The following is a 27,296-nucleotide window of genomic DNA, read 5'->3' as shown; positions in this document are numbered from 1 at the left end:
TATTGTTAGTCAAGTATTAATAAAAAATAATAATATTTACTTATTATATATGTAGTATTATTTTTAAAATTAATAGTCAAAATCAATTACTACAAATTTTTATGTATAAATATATTTTTAAAATAAATTTTTAAATAAATTTTGATGATTCCCTTTGAAGGTCAATAACCATAAATATTTTTTTTAAAAATATTATTTATACATTAAAATTAACTATTAAAATCAGTTACTATTAAAATCAGTTACTAATGTATTTATGTATAAATATATGTATAATTTAATTTATTTTTAATATTTATTTATATTCTAACATATATTTTATATTAGGCTGATTTTAGTGTTTTAGTGTAACTTAATATATTGGATATTTTCTACATACTACATATAATACATTCACAACATGGTAGTTAACATATCATCTGCAGCGATATGATTGGATATATAGAATTCTTGTATGAAAATTCCCACCCTCCTATTTTGACCGGCAATGGCCACAAATTAAAGAAACGTAGCGCCCTTTGTATCCATCTTTCTCTGCATATATATTACATGCTTGCATGATACACCTGGAAAAATCAAAGTGATCATCATCGTCATCATCATGGGTTCACAGCTACATCTGCTGCATATTGTTCTTGTTCTTGTTTGGATTCTTTGTGGTGCAGCAGATGCAGTAACTCAACCAAACTCAAATTGCACAAAACGCTGTGGCTCCGTCGAAATTCCGTTCCCATTTGGCACCGACGAGAGCTGTTCCCTCGACACCTCCTTCCTCATCTCTTGCAACCACACTTCAACCCCATACTTGCCTCACAACAACGCAACCGTGCTGAGCATCTCGCTCGACGACGGCGAAATGCGCGTTTCAGCAGCAGTAGCTAGAGGCTGCTACGACGTCAACGGCACGCGAATCAACGAAACCAGTTACGATAAGATCTTCAACTTGACACACTTCGGCTTCTCATAGAGTAAAAACAAGCTCACAGCCGTTGGTTGCAACACAATTGGAGAAATAGTAGAGTATAATGTTATAGAGAGAAGAAACTATGCCACTGGGTGCTTTTCAGTGTGCCTCAGTGTTAATGAAACAACTAGCGGGATCTGCACCGGCGCCGGTTGTTGCCAGAGCCCAATACCGGCGAATGGCCTATCGGATATTGGTATTGGATCTTATAGTAGTGGTGCTGACAGCTACAACGCCATTTTTTCCTCCATCAACTCCTGCGGCTATGCGTTTGTGGCGGAGGATGGAGCCTACAATTTCTCCTCCGCAGACCTTGTCAACTTCCGCCACCAAAGGTATATGCAAATATAATAAAATAAAGAAAAATATAGGGTACTAATATATTATTTATCAATTTATTGTGAATAATAATTAATTATTATATTTTAAATATATGTATAAAGAGATACATTTAAAAAATACATTTATAAAAATATTTCTATTAGATACAATTATAAAAAAAATATTTTTATTAAATATATCTACAAAGACATTTCTATTAAATATAGTTATAAACAAGAGTTGACAAAAATAAACAAAAATACTGTTAGTAACGCAACAGAATTGAATTTTAACTCTTAACCAAAATTATCATTGACTTTAAATTTCATGACTAACTAAAATAATCCTTGACTTTTAAAAATAATTAAATTGGTCGACCAATTTATAAATTAAGAATTTCTCTCTATCTTAATTCAATTGTCATTAACATACAATACTAACATAGAATGCTAGCATGACAATTTTTATTAGTAAGATGATATATTTAAGATCTTGATATTATGATAAAATAAGTGTTTTAAATTAGTTAATTAGATTCATTTTAGTTAATTAATTTCATTTTGAACTCCGCCAAAAAACTAACATCTAACCAACCAACTTATCATCAATTGATAATTTTAATTTTTAAAATGGTCATTAATTAATGATTATTCAATTTTTTTTAAAAAATATTTTTTTTATTTTTTAATTAAAAGTTGTTTATCTATATATTTTTATTTTTTTTAAATTAAGAATGAAATTCAAATTCAAGATTTTTAAATAAAAATAGATAAATTATACTATTTAAATTATATTTCGTTGGCACTTTTTCATTTTCTATTAGTATAAAAATTAAGACGAATTTAATTAACTAATTTGAGACACTTATTTCAACGTATGAAATATGAATCTTAACCATGATATTTTATTGTTGGAGATGCCACAATAATAATTCTGTAACTTTCTATGTTAGTAATGATTTAATGACGCCAATGAGTAATAGCTCAAATGGCATAATCTCTCTATACTCAATTAAGAGGTTGCGGGTTCGAGTCTTATATCTTTGGTAAAAAAAATAGAGGGACAGTCCCGTTTAAGACTACTCTTAAACTCCTCCCAAGGTGAAAGAAGCTCCACATGCGAAAGTTGTAACTTCATCGCCATCTTTGCCATAGTATCTGCCACCGTGTTTGCATCTCTCATAATCAAACGAAAGTCAACACGCCAATTCCAATGCATGATATCTCCTCACAAATAACATCTCGTTGACCCACATCCCAAGCTAAGAGATATCCTCTCCAAATAGCAAACAATTCTCCTTAAAGAATACTATTATTCTCAATCATTCTCAATTAAAGACTATTTTAATAAGCGTTGACAATTTTAGAAATTAAAGTAGACATCATCTCATAATAAATTTTTAATTTTTAATAAGTATAAATTAATTTTTAGTTACTTAATATATTTTTTTATAAATTTATTTAAATTTAAGATTTAGAGTTTATAATTTAAAAAATTAATATTTTTTATTAATTGATATTAACAAAAAAATTTAATCTTTTAATTAAATACTTTTAGTTAATTTAACAATACATAATTAGATTAAATGTATATAGGTATAAGAGTAAAATTAAGCATTTATGGAAATTAAATCGATTTAATAATATATTACTATATTAATCTTTTATTTGTACATGGTAGTTTTCCCGTTGTAGTGGATTGGGCTGTGGGGAAGCAGACTTGTGAAGAAGCTCAAAAGAACACTTCAAGCTATGCATGTAGGGCTGATAAAAGTGAATGTTACAATTCAACCAAGGGAGTTGGTTATATTTGCAAATGCTCCACTGGTTTTGGGGGAAATCCTTATCTCGTTGGTGGTTGCCAAGGTAGCTTATTCTTAATTACACCGTATTATTTGTTACTCGAGGGTTTAAATTATGGTGGAAGCTCAGTACAACTAACTGCATGTAAAATTGATAGTTGAGAATCGATAAATGATTTAACAACTTTCAACTATTAACTTTCCACTGCACTGAGTTTGAGTTTCTATCTTAACCATTTTAATAAATGATTTTGTAACAGCACTTGTTTTTTTTTTAATATATATCTAAAAGAAATAATGATACCTACGTGTTACTTTCATTTTAGACGTTGATGAATGCAAGAACAAGGAATGGAACGATTGCTATAGTCGAGCAATATGCAAGAACGTACCTGGTAACTATACCTGTTCGTGTCCAAAAGGATACCATGGAGATGGGAGAGAAAATGGAACAAAGTGCCGTCGTCAGTCCAGGACACAATTCATTTTAATCATGGCATTGGGTCAGTATACTTTCTTCATCACCTCCAACTTCTATGTTATAGTGATTTTTATTAAGAGAAGAAAATGTCATTTTTTTTATATTAAATATCTTAATTAAACAAACAATATAAATCTTGTTACTTCTGCATAGAAAAGATGTCTGTGAGAGAAAATTGAGAGAAAGTGTGTGGAGAATTGATAATCTTGAGAAATTATTTGTCTCAATAGTTTAAGTTGATAAAAAAGAAAATATAAATTATTATATTTTTAACATTTTTTTTAAATAAGAGCTTTTTTTTGAGTCTGTTTAATTTTTACATAACTTTCTTTTCTTTTTATACTTGCCTTAAACTATTTTTTTTTTATTTTGAAGTTTATCAAGTATCAAATTATAGACTTTTTGGACATAGAATTCTAATATTATATCACGAAATCACTCATCCAAAAAAATTTAAGCAGATAGAAGAAGCCAACATTAATAGTTATATATTTAATAGATACAACTTAATTTTGTTTTTTTGTTTTTTTTTTTTGGATAAATATTTCATCACTTTAAATATTCTATAGTTTACTCAAATATCATTATTATCTATTTCAGTGTTTTATAACAACTTACTTCCTTATACTAAGGGACAATATAATGTGATTCAAACTTACTTTTGTTCATTGTTCAGGCGTTAGTGTTGGTGTTATAGCACTACTTGTGACAAGCTTTTATGTGTATTGGAGAATGAAGGAAAAGAGGCTAAATAAACTTAAGGAACAATTTTTTCAACAAAATGGTGGCTTCATCCTACAACAAAAGATTTCAAGACATAGAGGGTCAAAAGAAACAGCTAAACTCTTCACCGTGGAAGAATTAAAGACAGCCACCAACAACTTTGACGAAAGCAAGATCTTAGGCAAAGGGGGTCAAGGAACAGTTTATAAAGGATTACTATCAGACAATAGAACCGTAGCAATTAAAAGATCCAAAATCAGTGGCTCAACCCAAATTGAACAATTCATCAATGAAGTTGTGTTGCTTTCCCAAATCAACCATAGAAACGTGGTTAGACTCTTAGGTTGTTGCTTAGAGACAGAAGTTCCATTACTTGTTTATGAGTTCATTCCTAATGGTACCATTTTTGAGCATCTTCATGGTCATAACATTAATAATCCACAATCTTTGAAGCTTTCTTGGAAAACAAGATTGAGAATAGCAATAGAAACTGCTGGGGCCTTAGCATACTTGCATTCTGCTATTTCTATACCAATCATACACAGAGACATCAAAACTAACTGAATTAACCACTTTGGTGCAGGGGACACTAGGGTATCTTGACCCTGAATACATGCACACTAGCCAGTTAACTGAGAAAAGTGATGTGTATAGTTTTGGAGTCGTCTTAGCAGAGCTGCTCACGGCAAAGAAGGCGCTCTCTTTCGCCGTGTCGCCGGAGGTTAGAAACCTTGCCGTATACTTTGTTTCTTCAATGGATGAAGGCTGTTTACTTCAGATTGTGGACGAACACATTATAAATGAAGCAAACGTTGAGCATCTTATGGAATTTGCCAATGTTGCTAAACAGTGTTTGAGAGTTAAGAGGGAAGAAAGGCCTAGCATGAAAGAAGTTGCATTGCAACTTGAGGGGCTTAGAGGAGTAGTTGGAGAGAAACACCGATTGGAAGAAACTAAAAGCTCGTTGAAAGCATCATCGTCTTCAATCTTGGATGTTGAAAGTTCTAAGTTTATTGATAGCTTAAGTCAGGTTCCTATGTCACTGGCTGGTGGAAGATGATTAATTATTAGATAAATTGTAATTAATAATGTTTACATCTTTACTTAGACTATACAAAATTAATTAAATTGTTTTACGGCATACCGTATTGCGAGTAAACGTATGATTTTTAAATTTTACCTGTCAATTTTATAGGAAGATAATTGTACGAGAGTTTCAATCAATAGAACTTGTGTATTAGTATTACTAAGGAAATGGAAAGAGCCTTAATTCTCTTTGGCTTTAAACAAGAGCAAGATCTTAAAAGAGTGCTTATGGTAGTAGACATGTTCCAGTAATATAGGGAGGATGCATGCCAAGTTGTTTTTTTTTTTGGTGACTGCATGCCAAGTTGTTTGGTTGGGGTATATATGCATCAATGGCAGACAAGGAGGTATTTAATTTGTTGATCCTCATTACTGTCTAATAAGAATAGCATATAGAATGTGATTGTGCACGTGTGTCAGTGATGTCACAGGAATAAAATTCTAATCACTATTATTGAACCACTACTTAATATATAAGTTAATTCAATTGATTTGAGTTGTTCTTGTTAATTCACTCTTTCGCTTAAATAATGTGAAAAATTAAAATTTTTTATGCATGCAACAACTCATTGACTAACGATAGACCCTTAAATTAAGTTTAGATTCGCTACAAATTAGTTTTTGATTGAGTTAAAAAATATCGTGGACAATAAAAAAAAGTTAATTCTCTAATACAACGTTCTCGATTTTTTTCTTTTTAAAAATAAGTGTCTTTTTTAGATTTATTACAAAATAATATATTTAAATAAAATAAATACCAAATAAATATATTAATTTTTAATAAATTTAAAAATATAATTCTCTGTATCTTTGTTGTCATAGTTGTTAGTTCTAGGTATATTATTAAATAGTTAAGGAAAAGTAACGTGCGTGAAAACTATTATATCTTTAAATTTGGATCATGCAAAACAGAAGAGACAGGCGACTTCAGCTTTTCATCGTTGTAATCTTGCTTCACCAGACCAGGGAAAAAAGGGTTAGGAAATATTAAAGATCGAAGGAGAAAAAGTTTCTTTGACAGCTCTATGATATTATTTTTCCGACAATAGAATCAGGAACGTATTAGCTAAAGGAAAATAATGTGACACCAATTGCGTTAGAGAAAAGGTCTATGATTATTTAAAATTGTAAATCACATAAAATTGCATGTGCTATGTAATATGTTAGGGTGGTTCAAGTTTAAGTATGCCTACGTTCTAACAAGTTTCATAGCACCGACCTAATGCTTTCATTGCTTTCACGCACGGCCGGCCGGCAGTGGTTACGCAACTAAGTGGATGTTTGGGCGCCATTATTTTATTGAAAAAAAAGATCTTTTTTTAATGAAAAAATATCTTTTTTTATTTTTTAACGTACTTGACAAATTTTTAGTAGTAAAAGTAAAAACACTAATAAAATTAAAAAAATTTTTTTTTGAGAAGCTGTAATTTACATCTTTTTTTAAAAGATCTTTTTTCCTTAAAAAAAAGATGTTTTCATGTAATAAATGAACAAAAAAGTACTTTTATACTGTTATACCCAAACATAATTGATAGATAAAAAGACCTTTTTACATGAGATATCCAAACATAAAATTACTTTTCCTTTTCTATAAAATCTTTTAAAAAAAGATAACTCAAAAAAAGATCTTTTTCTAAAAACTCACCCAAACAAGCCCTCATAAGGAAAAACAAACCCTAATCAATTGCTACAAGGTAATGCAACTTTAATTAGTTAAAAACCCACCAATACAACCATATTGATGAACATAGTTTTATATACGAGAAAAGCTTAAAATCGGCATTTTAATTTATATTAGTAAGTATTTTTAACTAGTAGTTTATTATTATACTTTTAATTAATTCTTTTCAATATTGCTAGTTACTTAGCCAAAAATAATAAATTATATTAATTTTATAATTTTTTTTTTATATTTTACACATTTTTGTTTGTTTATCTTTTCGTAAAAGAATCTGAATAATAAAAATATTACCCAACGTTTAACGATAAATATTTAAAGATAATAAAAAATATAGCAAAAATTGATATGCAATTACAAATTATTAGATAACAATTTAATCAAATTTATTAAATAAATCTAACAGTTTTTAATTATCATATAAAATTAATAGTTAAAAATTATTAGATAATAATTTAGTCAAATTTATTAAATAATTTAACGATTTTTAACTATCAACTTAAGTAAAAACAATTCTATCTGAACTTTAAAAAAATATATTAAAATAAATGTTTTTAAACATTATTAAACAATCATCACTTTATCACTATATAATACAATATCCATATCATAAACTTAGATTTATCTTATATTAGCGGTGCTTAATTAGCTTGGTTTTCACTAGAATATAATAATCCTTAAGTCTAAACAATAACCAAAATTATGCATTGTTTGTATATGTAAAACAAACGAGACATACCAATAAAACTGTGATTGTTTAAGAGACATTATTAGTTATTACACGAGGAAACTAAAACACAAATGATAGCATGGATAAACTAGATTTTGTAATCAGCGGCAGAAGTGACTACAGATTTTGAGTTGACCTTAGACATTAGTAGTGACTATTTTGAGGTCCCAATGGCGAGGAAGAAGTAGTGTTAAACACATGAGAGTTAGTGCCTTTGGAGGGAGAAGAAGATGGAGAAGATTGCTTCTTGGGAAGCATCTGCTCCCAATAATAGTGTTCCTTATTAGGCAACCTTGACCCTTCTGACACATGAACAACAAAAGCAAGTAATAGAATCAACAAGACCAAGAACTTGTGCCTCCAAGAACATAACATTGTTGAAGTGATGCAGAGAGTTCTCATATTATTTGGCTTTAAAAGGAGGCATAGCTTCAGAGGGCTTTCTATCTCTATGGCATATGATGAGACATGTTGAGTTGTTTGGTTGGGAGAATGATCCATTAATGGCAGACAGAAGGCCATTTGATAAATCCTAAATGGCATTAAGGAATGTTGCACCAACTAATTAATTAATTAGTACTATTATTTATCTCTCTTTGATTACTCAATTCTCTCTGTTTTTGTTATTAATACATGCTTGTTCTCATCTGAGACTTGTTGCAAGTGTGCGTGTACATATATAATTATTAATAATTAATGTGGCTGTGGCAATTATGTGGAATTTGCACAAGTTTATCTCATTATTTTCGTGTTAGTTATTAGTATGTATGATGCATGCTAGGAAAGGGTGAAAATGCTGTGACCCTTTGTTGAAAGTTACCTTTACAGTGTTGTGATCACTGATGATGCATTAGTCTAAAGCCAATCTTATTAAAAACCGGGATAAACAATTTATAAATTTAGTCTAGGCTCCGCTAGGTAAACAATTAAAAATCTGAATAACATAAATAATGGGCTAAAAATTTGGCCCAATAAAATTAAAAAAATACTCCACCCAAATTATTTAACTAAAAAATCTCATTCAATAATTCAAAAATTTTAATCATTTATTATACCCTAATTTACTAAAGCACTAACTTTTTTCCCAAATTCTTTGCCGTCACTGCCGGTTCCTCCTTGCCGTCGCTGCTTGGCTTGTCACACACCATAACCAGTATCGCTCACTTCTAGTAAAAATAACCATCCACTTAAGAATAAAAATAATCATTCGCGCGCATATCTGGTGAATTGAACATCTAACATATTTTAATTATATATAACTAAACACAACCCAATCAAATAACCATCCACATCAGAATTAAAATAACCATCTGCAATCCTACTAAAATAATCATCTTGAACTGACTATGATTGAATAATAGAACTTGAACTCAAGAAGGCGACGAACGAAAGGACAGAATTCATCAAAGCAATCATAGAGAGAAAAAGTGGAATGGGAATGTTAGAGAGTGGGTGTCTGAACTTAAAGGCGTGTTGCTGGCTGGCGAGCTGGAGGTTGCCGTTGACGAAGACAAACATGCCGCTGGCGGTGGAGGAGGCTGGCAGTCAACGGTGGTGATGGAGTGAAGGCATTGGCTGAAAGGGAGAGAGTTGAGCTTGGCGACCATGTTCTGGGTGTCCTGGATCTTTTGGCCTTCGACGGTGAACATGGAGCCGTCCTAGTAGAGATTCACCAGTTCGACGTGGTTATTATTGAACATAGTGTAGTAGTGTTCAACTAACGGTTGGGGAGAAGTTGGTGCGGCGGTGAAGGATAACAGCAGAATAACGGCGGTGGTGTTCTGCGTCTCTCCGACTGTGTCCAGCAACAACGGTAACGTTGTTCATGGACGTAAGAGGGAAGAATAGTGATTATGATGGAATTAGGAGTAACCGTCCGTAATGTGAATATGTTTAGATACTAATCTTAATTTTTTAAATTTTAAAATTTATTATTAATTATTTAATTAATTAAAATCTGAATATTAATTTTAATTATATCTTCCTTTTTTAAACTGTTATTCACATTATTCATATTATGGATTATTCATTTTAATTATAACTTGTTTGAATCCTTTTGTGAGGAATTTGGAATATCTCACAACTTCTCTTGTCCAAGAACACCACAATAAAATGGTGTTGTGGACAGAAGAAATAGAAGCATACAAGAGATGACAAGAGCTATGCTTTGTGAGAGTAATGTTCCAAAATTCCTTTGGGCTGAAGCGGTTAACACAGCTTGCCACATTTTAAATAGAACAATCATAAGGAAATTTTTGAAGAAAACCCCTTATGAACTTTGGAAAGGCTACCCACCAAACTTAGATTACTTGCACATTTTTTGATGCAAATGTTTTGTTTTAAATAACAAAAAAAATTTGGGAAAATTTGATCCAAAGGCTTATGAGTGTTTGTTTGTAGGATATTCCACAACTAGTAAAGCATATAGGGTTTATCATCAAGATGCTAGAATTATTGAAGAGTCCATACATGTTACATTTTGTGATACTAACTTGGTGCAAAACATTTTGGAAGATGGTGATGCAGGAAATCAAGCTCAAAAGGAAGATGAAACCACTCAAAATAATGAAAAAGGAAATTCTGGTCAAACTGAACCAGAAACTGCAACTGCTGAAAATTCGAGAGACAATTCCATTTTGTCTCATGAATCTGAAGGAAATCCTGAAGTCAGCAGCTCCCAGAATTCCTTGGTATCTCAATCTGCCTCCAAGTCCACCAGACCTCGTGAATGGAGATTCTTGAAGAATTATCCTGAGGAATTTGTCATTGGGGACGTCTCTCATGGAGTGCAAACAAGGTCTTCCACTAGAAAGGCAAATGAAGGATCAAACATTGCCCTTCTTTCACAAATAGAGCCTCAAAACGTCAAGGAAGCACTCAGTGACCCTTCTTGGGTTAAAGCTATGGAGGATGAGCTTCTTGAGTTTGAAAATAACCAAGTGTGGACTTTGGTTCCAAGGCCAAGTGGAAAGAAAGTGACCGGCACCAAGTGGATTTTTCGGAACAAGTTGGGAGAAGATGGTAGCATTGCAAGAAACAAGGCAAGGCTAGTGCCACAAGGATATGACCAAGAAGAAGGAATAGACTTTGATGAATCCTTTACCCCTGTTGCCCGAATGGAAGCCATAAGACTTCTCTTAGCTTATGCTGCATTTTGTGGTTTTAAATTATATCAAATGGATGTGAAATGTGCATTTTTGAATTGTGTGATAGATAGAGAGGTGTATGTGGAGCAGCCTCCTGGTTTTGAAAATAAAGAGCATTTTGACCATATTTTCAAATTATCTAAAGCTCTCTATGGTTTAAGACAAGCTCCTAGAGCTTGGTATGAGAGACTTAGCTATTTTCTTTTGAAAAATGGTTTTTAAAGAGGCATCACTGACACAACTCTATTCATCAAGAACTCTAATGATTCTTTTATTCTAGTCCAAATATATGTTGATGACATTATTTTTGGATCAGTCAATGAATCCCTTTGTTCTGAATTTGGAAAACTCATGACAAGTGAATTTGACATGAGTATGATGGGTGAACTTAATTTCTTCCTTGGGCTGCAAATTAAACAAACTGAAAAAGGTATTTTCATTCATCAAGAAAAGTATGCCAAGGAATTAGTTAAGAAATTTGGTATGGAAAATGCCAAACCCATGGGAACTCCCATGCATCCTAGTTCTAAATTAGATAAGGGAGAAACTGAGAAAGATGTTGATGAGACTAGGTATAGAGGAATGATTGGTTCTCTTATGTACTTAACTTCCTCTAGACCCGATATTGTGCAAAGTGTTGGATTGTGTTCTAGGTTCCAATCCAAACCAAAAGAGTCACATCTTTCTGCAGTTAAGAGGATCATTAGGTATGTTCATGGCACATCCAATTTTGGTCTATGGTATCCTAAGATTGATGATTTTTCTGCAGTTGGTTATTGTGATGCAGATTTTACTGGTGATATAGTTGATAGAAGGAGCACTTCTGGTTTATGTTGCTTCCTTGGGAAGTCCTTAAATGTATGGTCAAGTAAGAAGCAACCAACAGTGGCCCTTTCCACTACAGAGGCTGAGTATATAGCTGCTTCTTCTTGTTGTTCTCAGCTTTTATGGTTAAAAACACAGCTTGCTAATTACAAATTAAATGATGAAAATATTCCTTTGATGTGTGATAATATGAGTGCCATTAATATTTCTAAAAATCCAGTTTTGCACTCTAGGACTAAGCATATTGAAGTGAAATTTCACTCAATAAGAGAACATGTCCAAAAGGGAGATATTAGTATTCAATTTGTTAAATCAGAGGAGCAATTAACAAATATTTTCACAAAACCATTAGCTGAGGATAGATTCTGCATGCTTAGGACTTGTTTGGGAATTTTAGGTTATGATTCTTTATTTTGAAAAATGTTGATATATTTGCTGGAGCTTTTTGTCTCATAAACAGGCATGAGACAATTCTGGGCAGGTGATGAACGTTTCCCTCAAGTCAGCGTGTTCTGGGCTTGTTTCAAGTGAAACTCAATATGGGCCAACTTCAAAATTCAGAACAAGAGTGGTCCAAATGTGTTTCATTAAATCCATATCACCTCAAGGCCCAAATATGAATGTTACAATTCTTTGCTAAAATTTTTTTTGGTTGGCCTGTGTGTTTAATTTTGTTTAAGGGTTCTTTTAATATTTTTGTCCAAAAAGAATTTTCAGTTTGATTTTTTTTAATTTTAAGGATTTCGAAAATTTAAAATTAAAAATTTTCTTGTTTCTAAAATCAAATCAAATCTTTCTTTTATGAGGTCATGTCTTTTCAAGTCTTTTCAAATGGTGATGCAGTTGTATGGTTTTGGAAATCCACTTTTGGGTACGGTTACCAACACTCCCTCTCTTCCCTCCATAACTTCTCCTCACACTCTTCGGTTTCTTTCCACTCACTTTACTGCTTCTCTTCCCTCAAAAGACTGAAACTAACCAAATGAGGAAGAAAACCATTGCTAAAAGGCCTCCTCATGAAAAAGTTTACAAACTTCCCTCAAAACCTTCCACTCGCTCCCAAGACCGGACCTTTACTCCATCTCCTTCTCCTCCTACCTCTCCTCCTCGCTCTGTTCCCATGGCGCGAACCAAAACCACTCCAAGGTACCCTACTCCTGCCAAGCCGACGCCACCACCTAAGACTACCCCCTCCAAACCAAGCTCTTCGAAACCTGGCTCATCCAAGGGGAAGCGTCCTGCTGTTGAAGAACCTGTTCCTGAGACAGCAAAACCTAAGTCAAGGTCTGTCCCTGTTCGATCACAAAGAGGTAACCCTCATCGCCCTCTCAAATCTGTTAGAGAACCAGACATTGATCCTTTTGCTCACAAATCACACTACATGACATCTCACTCAGACTTTAACCCCCATCGTTTCAAATCTGCCATGAACCACGATTTTTATGAGGGAGTTATTCAGTATCGTACTCTATGTCCATCTTTTCTGGATGATTTATCTGATTTGAAAAAGAAAGGTTTTCCTTTTGTTGAAAATTTGGAATTTTTAGACTGGAATCACCTTTTCAAAATCAAAAAACCTGTATATCCTCAGTTGGTCAAAGAATTTTATGCAAACATGACTTACCATGAAGGAAGTGTGCATTCGTATGTTAAGGGCAGAGACATTATCTTGAATAATGAAACTATCAGTGACTCCTTGAAGTACACTGATGTTGGGCCGTGTGCTTATACCTCTGTGAAATGGGATGAAGGTGTTGGTATCTCTTACCATGATACCCTGGCTCATATTTGTGAACATGTCTCCTTAATTGATGGCATCACACCCACTCACAAAGTCCTAGGATATGAACGTGCTCAATTGCACCGTATTGTCAACCACATCTTGATTCCTCAAAGTGGTTCATATCAAAGGGTCTCTTACACGGACACACTTGTTTTGTATGCCCTAATCACTAAAACAGAAATCTCTTTTGCCTATTTGATGCCTAGATACATGTTTGATTCTATTAGAAGTGTGAAAGATAAAGCACTACCTTATGGCATGTTTTTAACTTGCATATTTGAGAATTTTGATGTTGATTTGTCAAATGAGGATTATAAAAACAGACATTCATACCTAAAAGGGGTGGTTCAGTGAAACAGCAAAAAGGACCAACTAGATCTGAGAGAGTGGTTCTAGATGATGATGATGAAGAATTCATTCCAGATGACTCTCCTCCTCCTTCCACCGAAGGTACTTCCATCTCCACTGGGAAGAAATCTGCTCTGCTGAATGTGGTCAAGGATGTCGCTCAAGAGTTTGTTTCCCAATCAAATCACATGATTGTCATGAGCAAGGAACAAAGGAAGCTAGCTAGCAAGCATGAGAACTTTCTGAGAAAATCAAGGGACAGGGTGGCTGTGCTCATGACCTTCATTGATAACCTTCACAATGATGAAGACATTGCCACTGATGTTGAAGAGGAAGCTGCTTCGGAGGGGAATGGTTCTGATGCCTAGGATTTGTCTCATAAAAACTGCTGCTGCTGCTATTTTTTTGTCTCATGAATTCTATTTCTTTAGCTACTTTTGAATTGTTTCATTTTGGATGACTGTAATAACTCTAGATATTGCTGCACCTTTAGTAGTTTAGTCAGTACTTTGCACTATGGACTAACTCTTTTCAGCAGGATGCAAGAATTTGTTTTTTGTTGATCTTGCTTATTGTCCACCCTTGATGACAAAAGGGGGAGTAATAGCAATAGGAGAATAGATCTTAGTACTTCTTTTGGGATTTTTACTGCATTAATACTTGAGTTTGCATGCTGAATATTCTTTGCTGCATTAGTACTTAATTTCACATGCTAAATTAGTTTGCTGATGGTATTAGCTTGATGTTGGGCTGATTATGTGATGTTGCTTATCTGATATCCCTTAGCCAAGATAATTGTGTACAGCTCTCAAATTGTGTTATCTTTAAGTACAATGTAAAACAGGAATAAAGAAGAAAGCATAAATCCAGGGGGAGCTAATCTTGAAAAGGAAAGGGGGAGCAACACTAAAGCAAGAAACATCAAAGGGAAGTTTTCTAACTGTATCAAAAATTTTAATTCCTTTGATCATTGCTTGATTATGTTTGTCATCAAGGGGGAGATTGTTGAGTTAAGAAATTAATTAATAGAATTGATGATGACAAACATTTGATTAGCGGGCTAATCACCCAATCAGTTTTGATTATTTTTGATAAAGTGATGCAGGCTAAAAACAAGTGTTGCAGCAGCCCAACACCAAACAAAAGATATATGCTAATGGGCTGAATGGTAAGTAAAAATAAAGACAAGCTCAAGTCATTCATCTCAAGCAAAAATTCTTCAAAGAAGCAAGGCAAGGCACCAACGGGTTACTTAATGAAAAACCAATCCAAGCCCGTATCCATCCCACAAAGCTTCTCTTGTAAGATTGAAGTATTCTCTCTTTCAAAGTACAACGTTCCTCTCCTCTCTGATCAAGTCAAATCAGCTTCAGAAAAGTAAGAAAGAGAAAGAGAGAGAGAGCTTCTTCACCAAGCTAATCACCAAAGAAGCAAGAAAGAGAAATTAAGCTTGAAAGGCAGAAGTCATCTCAACAAATCCAAACCAAATCAAGCTTAGGTTATAGGTAAATCTTTTCCTCATACATGCAACTCGGTTTCATCTCTTCTTCCCAACTCTCTGCTCTATCCGAAATGGAATACAAGGGAAAGAGGATTTCTGTTCTTCCCTGCTGTGTATCTACAGTCTTAAACAAGACTTGGAGACCAAGTTGGTTTTCAAGGGTTCAGATCAAGTTGACCATTAGAAGATTTCTATGGTTGCTGCTGTATGGCTTTCGGTCAAGATGAGAAAGTCAGAAGGAAAGTTTCTTCTCTAAGGATTAAGGTGAAAAAGTGATTCTGTGGGTTGGTGAAGCTCAAGGCTCAAGGTGTTGACCTTGGAAGAAGAACCAAGCAACATGCAAGGAGATAAAAGAAGCTTGCTGTTCATTCAGAAAGCAAGGAGAGAAAACCAGAGTGTGAGAACAGTGTTCTGTTAAGAAGTTCCTCTACTTGGATAATGCTTTCTTTCAAAGAAGCATTCGACCAATACTGAAGAACTGAATCTGAGGTTTGCGAATCTGGTTTTGCACATAGCAAAGAGGATGCTGATGAAGTCAATCTCCTTCATGTTTTACTGATTGTAATGTACTTTTCTATGTTTATCTTTATGTAATTTCTTGTGAGAAAAGGCATTGTGAGAAAGCTCAAGTAAAAGCCATGAGTGAAAAAAGGCTGAGTGATACACTTGAGAGAAAAGCCTAGAGTTAATTTCAGATTTCTTTAGGTGTGTTTATGTCTTGTATCTTGTACCTGTGAGGTATCCCTTTCTTAGTTAGGTTAGCACTAAGAGTGAATAGTTAGGTATTAGCATACCCAATGTCAAGTTAGGTTAGAACTTGAGTGTGAAAGGATTGGATCAATCCTGTGAAATTGGTGTATGTAATACTGTTAACTATAGTGAAATTCTTCCATAGTTGTGGAGGAGACTGGATGTAGGTTGCATAGCACAAGGCAACCGAACCAGGATACATACTGGTGTTAGCTTTTCTCTTATCTGCTAAGTTCTGTTTTCTGATATTCATGAGACAAAAATAAATTGTCTCATAAATTTCCACTGCTGAGTTCAAACAGAACCTGAATTGAAAGTTAATTTTAAAAGGGGTAATAACAGCAACTAAAAGGAAGGCATAGATTCAACCTCCCTTCTCTAAGCCTACCACAACCTTCACATATTTTAAAAAATTAGATAAATCAGTATGTTAGTACTTATTTATACACCCATCTTTTATATCAACTAAATTTTTTCGCATTTACAAAATCAGTTTACCGAAATATATTATGAAATCTATTGACATCCATCACCAAATAGAATGTTTATGCACAATTAAACACTTTATATATATATATATATATATATATATATATATATATATATATATATTCATGCTTATTTAAATAATTATAAATATCTTTTTTTAAAATATATTTTAAATATTTTTTAGCTAACATTGCTATTAAATTTGATTTTACTAAATATTTATCTTTTAAGATTACTATATAATGAAGATTTAAAAATACAATTTAATTTAAATCATTCAAAATTAAATTTAGATTTTATTTTATTAAATATTTATCTTTTAAGTATCAATGCTCTAGAACTTATCTTTTAGGTACCATTGCTATAATCTTATCTTTTTTAATTTGTTGATAAAAATTAGATATAATTTAATTTTAAAATTTTAATATATGTAGTCATTTCAAAGCAAACCACCTCTTTACTCATAAAGAGAAATTAAAGAGAATTATTTGCATTTTAAAAAAATATTTGGTCCGAAATAAGACTTTTTCAGTCTATTATTGATTAGAGATATTCTCTACATCTAAACAATTTTGGCATCCAAACTCATCCAAACAATTTTAGGTCACACACTTTTTTTCGTTTTTTTCTTTCCTCACGCTTCTTCCCTTCTTTTTCTTCTCTTCTCCCCACGCTTCTTCTTCTCACGCTCGTTTATGCACGTACGGAACATCTTCTTCTTTGCCTTCTCCTTCGCGTTCCTCCTCCTCCTCATTTTCCTCCTTCATTTTCGCGTTCATTCTTCTTCACGTGTTTTCTCCTTATCGTCATTCTTTTGTTGTTGTTGCTGTTGTATTTTTTTGTCTTTTTCTCCTTCTCTCCCTAGTGAAGAAGTAGTAGAAGGTGAAGAGGAAGAATTTTGAATTGTGCAGAACAGAAATAAACTGAACATGTTATTATGGTGAAATAATTGTATAGTACTAAATAAATGGAACATTATCCATTATATAAATTCAAATTCGAACACCTTTCTGCATAATAAACTGAACACGTACTCATGGTGAAACAACTGTATAGTACTGAGTGAACGAAACATAATCCATTATATAAAATCAAATTCAAATAGCTTTCTGCATAATGAACCGAACACGTAATCATGGTGAAACAATTGTATAGTACTGAGTGAACGAAACATAATCTATTATATAAAATTAAATTCGAACAGCTTTCTACATAATGAACCGAACACGTACTCAAGCTGAAATAATTGTATAGTACTAACTGGACGAAATATAATCCATTATATAAAATTAAATTGGAACAGTTTTCTGCATAATGAACCAAACACGTATTCATGGTGAAATAATTGTATAGTACTGAGTGAACAAAACATAATTCATTATATAAAATCAAATTCAAACAGCTTTCTGCATAATGAACTGAACATGTACCCATGGTGAAATAATTGTATAGTACTGACAGAACGAAATATAATCTATTATATAAAATCAAATTTGAAACACCTTTGTCTACAATTTAGATATTATCAATTCAATTCAATTCAATTCAGATTCAAAACACCTGCGTCCATTCAATTCAATTTAGCAATTGCATTCCATTCAATTCAATTGAAAAAATAATGTTTTTATTGTTGGTGATGACGATAACAAACGAGGAGAAAAAGAAGAAGAAGAAGAGAAGGAGGAGGAGGAGGAGGATATATACATGAATTTGAAAGAAGAAAAAGATGACATATGCATGTATTTGAAAGAAGAAGAAGATGATGAAGAAGAAACCGCAGCAGTGCAGGGGAGAAGAGGAAGAAGAAGAAGCGCGGGGTTAGAGAAGAAGATAAAGCGCGTGTAATGACGCTCTTTAAATAAGAGTTTTTGTTGGTGTTTGACCTACTTTGATAAAACTTGGATGAAAAAATGCTTGGATATCTAGCATAGTTCCATTTATTATTTTTTTAAACAACATGCCTATGGAGAACGAAAATAGAAGTCTTGCATGGTCTTTAATATTTTCACACCCTTTCTTAATCATTTACAATTTACATTTTAAAAAAGGAAAAGTCTAGGGGCCAACAATTTTTATGTTTTGTAGCCAACATTTAACCATCAAAAGAAAAGTGAGTGATTTCTCACCATTGAATGTAATCTCACACCATTAAAAAGACTATTAATGACCAATTGATAGTTACAAAACACAAAACTTGCTGACCCCCTAACACTCTTCTTTAAAATATATTAAAAATGAAGGAACTCAGACGGCACTTGAGTTCATCCAATAGGATCAGAACGTGAAAAGGACCCTATCCAACACAAAATTTGGAATACATCACTTCTCCAACAAACTTTGCACCAGCCGGAAGCGCCAAAAATCAAAATTTTATTCAAAACCGCGCTTTTGGTTTCAGTTTTTGATCTCCTTATCAAAAACTGCTCTGCCTTCACAGAGACCCCTTTTGGTTTTAGTTTATAGAGAGCCCTCACCCGATCACTCACATTGTTTTGCCTCCTACCTGTGATCGTCACCGATCTTTCAGGTCGCACTCCTGCCAGCTTCTGACCTCGCAACTCAGGCGACCACCACCCTCTCTCGTGCTTCGCGCTCACAGGTTACAGAGCCCTAACTCGATCACACTGCTCTGCCTCTGCCTATGGCTGCCTCTGACCCTACGGTCTCAGATCTTGCACCCTCGCTAGCCTCCGACCTTGCACCTCAGGCAATTTCTACCCTCGTGGTTTGCACTCACAGGTCATAGCTCTCACCCACTCACACTGTTCTGCCTCTGCATGTGGCCGTCTCCTTCGGTCTCGGACCTCGCACCCCCGCTAGCCTTCGACCCTTGCCACTTTGCATCTTTGTGCGTCCTCTGCCAAGTCTCAATTTTTTGTGAGTAGTGATATGATTTTTCTTTGTTTCTTTGTCAATTTGCTTGTTAACGATGGTTCTCTTTGTCAGATTATGGCTTTAAGGTTTATCAATGGTCCTTTGGTCTTTCTAAGGATAAGATTAGAGGCTTGTTAAGAAGTTAGGGTTTGTTCTTACTTGGTATGTGATGGGAAATATTGTGAATGATTGGTGAATTTGAAAATTTTTTTACGCATTGGTTACTTTTCGCATTGTTAACCAAAAATGCATTTGTTACAATTGCATTACATTGATTCTCCTTTTTCTTTTTTGTTGCCCTTTTGATTGTATCCTTTGTATGGTGTTTTGAACAGAGTTATTTTTTTGTTTCTTCACCCGCTGCAAATACTGAATCCGTCCCCACCTTAAAGCTGAGAGCTTAGCCTTTGCAAATTTTCAAGTTTTCTAACTCTTCATATAGTCATTAAGTTTTCAATCTTCTAAAACATTTATTGAAGTTATTTTCTTGCTTGCTTCCATTTTGCAGGTGCTACTTGGTGATTCATTCTTCCGTGAGAAGGAGTATCATAGAGCTATTGTAAGAGACGCTTTCCAATATATATCTTTTTCCGTTTTTTGTGTGATTAAATGGTGGAAGTTGAAACCATTACTTGTTGATTGTTTTTATTCAAAGCATTTTATAAATGGAGAAAAGTTATGAACTGATAATCTATTATGTTGATGAATAGCATAGCTACAAGCAAGCTTTGCAGTACAACAAGATGGTCCTCAAATAGAATGTGCAACTGTCTCGTAGTTCAATACCATCAAACAGGTCACCGTCTCCAAATTCTTGCAATGCATCAGGAATCAACGAGAATGAGGTGAGGCAGGGTGCAATGCATCATATATGAATCGTCATATTATTTTCTAGACCTTATATACCTTATTAGTGTCCAAAAATTGGTTTAAACTGGACCTTATATACTTTATTAGATTATTCCTCTAGTGGCATAATATGTATATGGTGAAAGAATTTTTTCTATGTGATATTTTGTTCGTGGATCTAGATGGGTGGTTTTGAAAGGGCGTTGATTGGTCATATACTCATTTATAAGCATCAGTGGCATTTGGAACGAACGGAGAGGAGGGTGATTTGCAAGAGTAAAGAGACTATAAAGAAGAGTTAAGTGTTTTTTAGTATTTCATATATGGTAGTTCAGTAGGGGCTGCATTATTTGTTTTATGATTGTAGTTTTAGCGTCTTGTATTGATCTTTTCATTGATGATTGTTTGAAAACTTTGTTTTTATATTTTTGGTACTTTGTTTTGTGGCTCACTTCCTTGTTGGGATTGTTGTGAGTTTGTAATGATCGGAAAAAAAACTTGTTATTCCTAATAAACTACAAATTTCAGATATTCATGGAACATGTTAAGTGAAGTGTCTTTTTTAAATTAGTTTTCTATAGCATATGTATGCATATAGTTTTACTCATTAATGCTCATGTGTACATATATATTATTACTAAAGCATAGACATCCTAATTGATTATTTTGGCAGCTAAGTACTATTATTTTAATTATTTCAATGATGTATATGTTCCTGAAAATTAAATTCAATATGTGTTACTAATCAAATAAACCTTTATGTTGTTTTAGATGTCAGGTTCTAAAAAAAATAGAAAACACTTGTCAATTAAAGGAGCAAGAAATGACCAATAAAGAGCAAAAGGTTAAGTTGGATGATACTGAACACAAGTTAAAAGATTAAGGACATCAACAAAAAGTTCAACAGAAAAAAATTAGTTCTACTAAAAAGACACTTCATGCTTTATACAAAAAGTTGAATCTCCCACTTTCTTCAACCTCGTCTCTTCCTGTGGAAGATGAGCTTGAGACAAGCTTTAATAATAGCATGAGTGATTGATGTCTAGAGTATATATTTTTTCTAAATTAGATTAAGGAATTTTTATGTGAATTAGTTAGTACATTTTAATTTATTCATGATTTGTGGCCTTTTTAAAGGCTTTTTTTTTTTTAGTTTAATTATTTTTTTCTTATTTTAGTTTGACTATATTTATGGATAAAAATATTTAATAATAATTTTTTTAAGTATTTTATTGTAATTAACTTTTTTATGGCTTTATTATATGTTTATAATTTCAATAATAATGTAATATGAAAGATTTGTTTATTATAATGGTCTTAATATAGAAAGCAGATTGTATACAATTTATTTTCTGAAATATTTATATATTAAATAACAAATTATTTTGTATGAAAATTACTTGAAGTATTATATTAAATTTGTAGAAAATTTGTGTGTAAATAATTTTTTGTTTTGTATGAGATCTGTTTCAAATATGTAAATTATATTAAATTAAATTTGTTTGAAATTTAATCGAAAAGAAATATTTGATTTGTCTAAAATTTGTTCGAAAATAATCTGTTATATTTGACTAAATTCGTTAGAAATTTGTCTAAAATGAAGTGTATTTTTTGTTTGAAATTTGTCTAAAATAAAATATTTTTATGTTTGAAATTTGTCCGAAATACATTGTCTCTATGTTGGCTAATCTGTCTAAAATTCATCTAAAATACATCATAATAATTAGAAATCTAGCAATATAAATGCCTATTTAAAATCCGTCACAAAATCATGTAAAAATTTCGGACGAAATTTCAGACAAAATGTAAATTAGCAACAAAGCTTTTTGGGACAAAAAAAATTTGTCTCAATTTTGTTTGAAACAAAAATTTTGTCTCTAATTTGTGCAAAATTTATCTCAATTTTGTCTCAAAATTCGTCCAAAAAATACTAATTTCTAGTAGTATAACAAGTATGTAACTTATAATTTTATATAAATAAATTAAAAACCACACATTATCCATTTATCTATGGTTGTAGTTCATGTCAGATGGTTTTCAGTGGCTAAGAGAAGGGGGGTTGAATCTTAGCCCCCTTTTCACTTAGTAACACTTGCTGGTCTTTGAAATAACTTCAGGAGACTTTTTGATTTTTGTCTCGTCCCTAGCCACGAGACTTTATTTTTATCTCGTCACTTGGTAGGAGACTTTTATTTTTGTCTCGTCCCTTGGCACAAGATATTTTTCAGTTTTAGCTCCTGTGCAGTAGAAACAGAAATAGAGTAGAGAAGAGAGAAAATTACACCCAAATATATCCTGGTTCAGCTGCTAAGTGCAGTGCAGCCTACATCCAGTCTCCATCACAACCATGATGGACTTTCACTATAATCTTCTTGATTACAGACTGTAAAGTGCTAACTCAACTTACAAGGGGATTCCCATAGAATCATGAAACACAACATAGATGAACAAAGGAACTCTAAGGACATCTATGGATTTTTCTTTTAATTTTGTACTCTCTGCCTTTTTCTGCTCTATGGCTTTTTTTCATACAAACCTCACTGTTTGTCTTTTTTCATGAGACTCAAGACATGACAAAATTAAACAGAAAATTAAAAAACAGAATACATTGAAGGAGAAGAGAAATCTGTTAGCTCAGGTAGCTTTGAGAACTCTGTGCCTTGCACTCTCACACTTTCTCCTTGCTTCAAGCCGTGGCTGTTCTCCCTTTTTATAGAAGGGAAAAGCCTCCACAGTTGAAACAAAAACCAAGCCAACTTCTTCTTCTCTAAGAAACAGAACCGGTTCGGCCAGAGAGAGAGAAGAGATAACCAATGCAAAATCCAACATGCAATTACCTCTAGTCCTTCCTTGGTCACCACTCTTCATCAATCCGAGCCCTTCATCTCTTCCTTGCTCTCCAAGATGAATTTCTGGCCCTTGATGCTTCATGATGATGATGGCTTCTTCTGCTCCACTTTTGCTTCCTCCTTCACGTAGCCACCCTAGCTACCTTCTGTGATGAGTGAACCCAAAAGCAGTGACAAGCCATTCCTCCAAGGATCTTCTCCTTGCTGGCTGAAATCTTCCTTATCCATTTTTGGTATGGAGAGGCTGAGATCTCATCACCATATCTTTCCTTTCATGGTTGAAGATCTTAGCCACTACATTTTTTATGTTTTCTTGCCATCAGCTCGATGGTCTTGATGCATGTAGCTCCTTCTTTCTTTTGGTAGCTCAACTTAGCTTCCATAGTTTCCTGTGACATGACCGAAGGAAAGAAAGAAAGATGAGAGAGAGAAGTTGTGAACAATAATTAATGAAGCAAAGAAAGAATAAAGTTGAATTGATTTTTCCACTCCCTTTGCTGAGCAACGCGTAGTTATTAACCAAAGGAGTTTCCATTTATTTAAAATAAACTAAAAAAGGTGGTTTCCTTGAATCAAGGGATTAGTTGAGAGGAAAGATTTGATTTGACATTATCCCCTTCCAATAAGATTTGATGAGACAACAAAAGGATTGTGATTTTCAAAAATGAGGAACTAACAAAACTGTCATGGTGGGATTAAAGAGATTTGGTAGGGCCCATTAAATTCTGCACAGCCTCCCTCTTGTTCAAAGCCCATTCAACACATTCTAATTTTTATCTCCTCTATTCCTACGAGATAAAACTGGGCAGAATCAACATTTCACAAGTTATCAATGAAACTTAAATCAAACATTCCCAAACTTTTTCTCAAAGTGCAGAATTTGTCTTCACAGAGGGGTTTTGTAAAAATATCAACAAGTTGGTCTTCAGATTTTACAAATTGAATATCAATAGTACCCTTTTGCACATGCTCTCTAATGAAATGATATTTTATCTCAATGTGCTTGGTTCTTGAATGCAAAACATGATTTTTTGAAATGTTTATAGCACTCATATTATCACAAAATAAGGGTATACTATTGATCTTTAATTTGTAATCTTCTAATTGCGTTTTTAACCAAATTAATTGTGAACAACATGCAGATGCAGAAATATATTTAGCTTCAGCTGTGGATAGAGCCACTGTGGCTTGCTTTTTGCTTGACCACATGTTAAGTGAGCTTCCAATAAAGCAACACATGCCGGATGTACTCCGTCTATCCACTCTATCTCTCGCATAATCTGCATCACAAAATCCTAGTGCACAAAAGTTATCAGATTTAGGATACCACAAGCCATAATCACTAGTCCCCTTAATGTATCAATGATGCGCTTAACGGCTGAAAGATGGAAATCTTTTGGGTGAGATTGAAACCTTGAGCATACACCCACACGTTGAACAATGTCCGGTCTAGAAGAAGTAAGGTACATGAGTGAACCTATCATTCCTCTATACCTTGTTTTATCCACATCTTTGCCATCATCATCCTTTTCAAGTTTTGTGTTAGGATGCATTGGTGTTCCCATTGGTTTGGAACTTTCTAGGCCAAATTTTTTTATAAGTTCTTTTGCATACTTTCCTTGGTGAACAAAGGTTCCACTAGGAGTTTGTTTAATTTGGAGGCCAAGAAAGAAAGTTAGCTCTCCCATTAAACTCATCTCAAACTCACTAGTAATGAGTTTTCCAAACTCTTCACACAAGGATACATTGGCCGATCCAAATACAATGTCATCAACATAAACTTGAACAAGGAGTATATCATCATTAGATGCTTTAATAAAAAAAATAGTGTCGGTGGTACCCCTTTGAAATTGATTTTTCAACAAGAAAGCACTAAACCTTTCATACCAAGCTTTTGGAGCTTGTCTAAGACCATAAAGAGCCTTAGATAGTTTGAAAACATGATTTGGAAACTCTTTATCTTCAAAATCGGGGGGTTGTGCCACATACACTTCTCTATCAATAAAGCCATTAAGGAAAGCACATTTAACATCCATTTGAAACATTTTGAAACCTTTATAGGCAGCATAGGCAAGAAGCAATCTAATTGCTTCCATTCTAGCTACCGGAGCAAAAGACTCATCAAAATCTATACCCTCTTCTTGATCGTAACCTTGGGCCACTAATCTAGCTTTGTTACGAACAACTTGTCCATCCTCACCAAGTTTATTTTTAAATACCCACTTAGTACCCGTAACTTTCTTACCATCCGGATGGGGTACTAGTGTCCAAACCTCATTCTTGTCGAATTGAGCAAGCTCTTCTTGCATGGCTTTGACCCATGATGGATCTTCAAGAGCTTGATTGACATTGTTGGGCTCCATTTGTGACAAGAGGGCAAAATTGCTTGGTTCGGATTGCCTTTTGGTGGAGGATCTTGTTGTTACTCATTGAGAGGGATTACCAATTATAAAGTCATGAGGATAACCCCTCATAGACTTCCATTCTCTAGGCTTCCGGAGTGGTGTTGAGCTTTGATGAGTTTCTGGTGGTCTCACTGTTTCAGTTTCTTGTGTCTGCTCAGGAGACAAATTGGAAATGTCTCCTTCAATCTGACGAGACAAAACTGGACTGGCAGATTCTTCATTTTGAGCAGATTTGGGGTTTTCTTTACTTGTTCCAGCTTCTTCACAATCTGAATCATTATCTATCACAGTATTGGAAAATAAATTAGAATCACAAAAAGTAACATGTATGGATTCCTCTATGGTTCTATGTTCTTTGAGATAAACTCTATAGGCCTTGCTTGTAGTGGAATATCCAACAAACATTCCTTCATAGGATTTTGGATCAAATTTTCCAAGGTTTTCTTTATTGTTAAGTACAAAGCATTTGCATCCAAAAACATGAAAGTACTTAAGATTTGGAGAGGTTCCTTTCCATAGCTCATAAGGGGTTTTCTTCAACCCTTTTCTAATGATTGTCCTATTCAAAATGTAACAAGCCGTATTCACAGCTTCAGCCCATAAAAATTTAGGAATCTCATTCTCACAAAGCATGACCCTAGTCATTTCTTGAAGGCTTCTATTCCTTCTCTCAACCACCCCATTTTGTTGAGGTGTTCTAGGGCATGAAAAGTTATGAGAAATTCCCAAGTCATCACAGAATTTTTCAAAATCTTGGTTTTCAAATTCTCTTCCGTGATCACTTCTCAAATGGGCAATTTTTAAATCTTTTTCATTTTGAATTTTCTTGCAAAGAGTGGAGAAGGCATGAAAAGCATCATTTTTATGAGCAATAAAAAGTACCCAACCAAATCTAGAGTAATCATCTACCACCACAAGACCATAGTATTTACCTCCTAAACTTTGAGTTCTTGTTGGACCAAAAAGATCAATGTGTAACATCTCTAATGGCCTTTTGGTTGAGATTCCATCTTTAGGTTTAAAAGAAGATTTAACTTGTTTGCCCAATTGGCAAGCATCACAAGTGAGATCCTTATCAAATTTGATATTTGGAATTCCTCTAACCAAATTTTTCTTGACTAGCTTAGAAATTTGGTACATGCTTGCATGACCGAACTTTCTATGCCATAGCCATTTTTCAGATTCAAGAGATGTAAAACATGTCACATTTTGTTCTTTCAAGTCCTCAAGAGTTAATCCATACACATTATTGCATCTTTTAGCTTCAAATAAAATATCTCCAGTTTTCTCACAAACAACCAAACATACAAACTTCCTAAAAATAACTTCAAAACCCAAATCACACAATTGACTAACACTAAGTAAATTATGTTTCAAACCATTTACAAGAAGGACATCATTTATACAAGATGAAAAGTTTTTACCAACTTTCCCAACAGCCACTATTTTTCCTTTTGCATCATCACCGAAAGTGACAAGTCCTCCATCATATTCATCAAGTTTTATGAAGAAGGTTGTCTTTTCGGTCATATGCCTAGAGCATCCGCTATCTATATACCACATATTCTCCTTCCGTTTGGATGCTAGGCACACCTGATCTATGTGATCTGCCATGAGACATGGTTGTGACTTGGTCTCGGATTCCTCATTATCATCATCTGAGTCATTTTCCAAATCTTCCCATGAAGCCATC

General features: G+C 33.5%; 1 protein-coding gene and 1 long non-coding RNA gene across 2 annotated transcripts; both read left to right on the top strand.

The window, feature by feature from the left end:
- The first annotated feature begins 601 nt into the window (after nucleotides 1–601).
- LOC112763863 (wall-associated receptor kinase 1-like) lies at nucleotides 602–5,449 on the top strand. The gene is made up of 5 exons (XM_072222030.1): nucleotides 602–874; nucleotides 968–1,299; nucleotides 2,966–3,150; nucleotides 3,413–3,589; nucleotides 4,244–5,449. Exons 1-5 carry the CDS (start codon nucleotides 602–604, stop codon nucleotides 4,852–4,854), a joined length of 1,578 nt encoding a protein of 525 aa, XP_072078131.1. The 3' UTR covers nucleotides 4,855–5,449.
- Nucleotides 5,450–19,367: 13,918 nt separating this feature from the next.
- On the top strand, nucleotides 19,368–20,669 carry LOC140180864 (uncharacterized). Its single transcript, XR_011874917.1, has 4 exons — nucleotides 19,368–19,503; nucleotides 20,009–20,059; nucleotides 20,211–20,345; nucleotides 20,532–20,669. It is a non-coding gene; the product is annotated as an uncharacterized lncRNA (long non-coding RNA).
- Nucleotides 20,670–27,296: the final 6,627 nt, after the last annotated feature.

The sequence above is a fragment of the Arachis hypogaea genome, chromosome 17, assembly GCF_003086295.3.
Source record: "Arachis hypogaea cultivar Tifrunner chromosome 17, arahy.Tifrunner.gnm2.J5K5, whole genome shotgun sequence".
Lineage (NCBI taxonomy): Eukaryota > Viridiplantae > Streptophyta > Magnoliopsida > Fabales > Fabaceae > Arachis > Arachis hypogaea.
The sequence above is the reverse complement of the archived record's forward strand: the minus strand, read 5'-3'. Positions and strand labels throughout refer to the sequence as shown.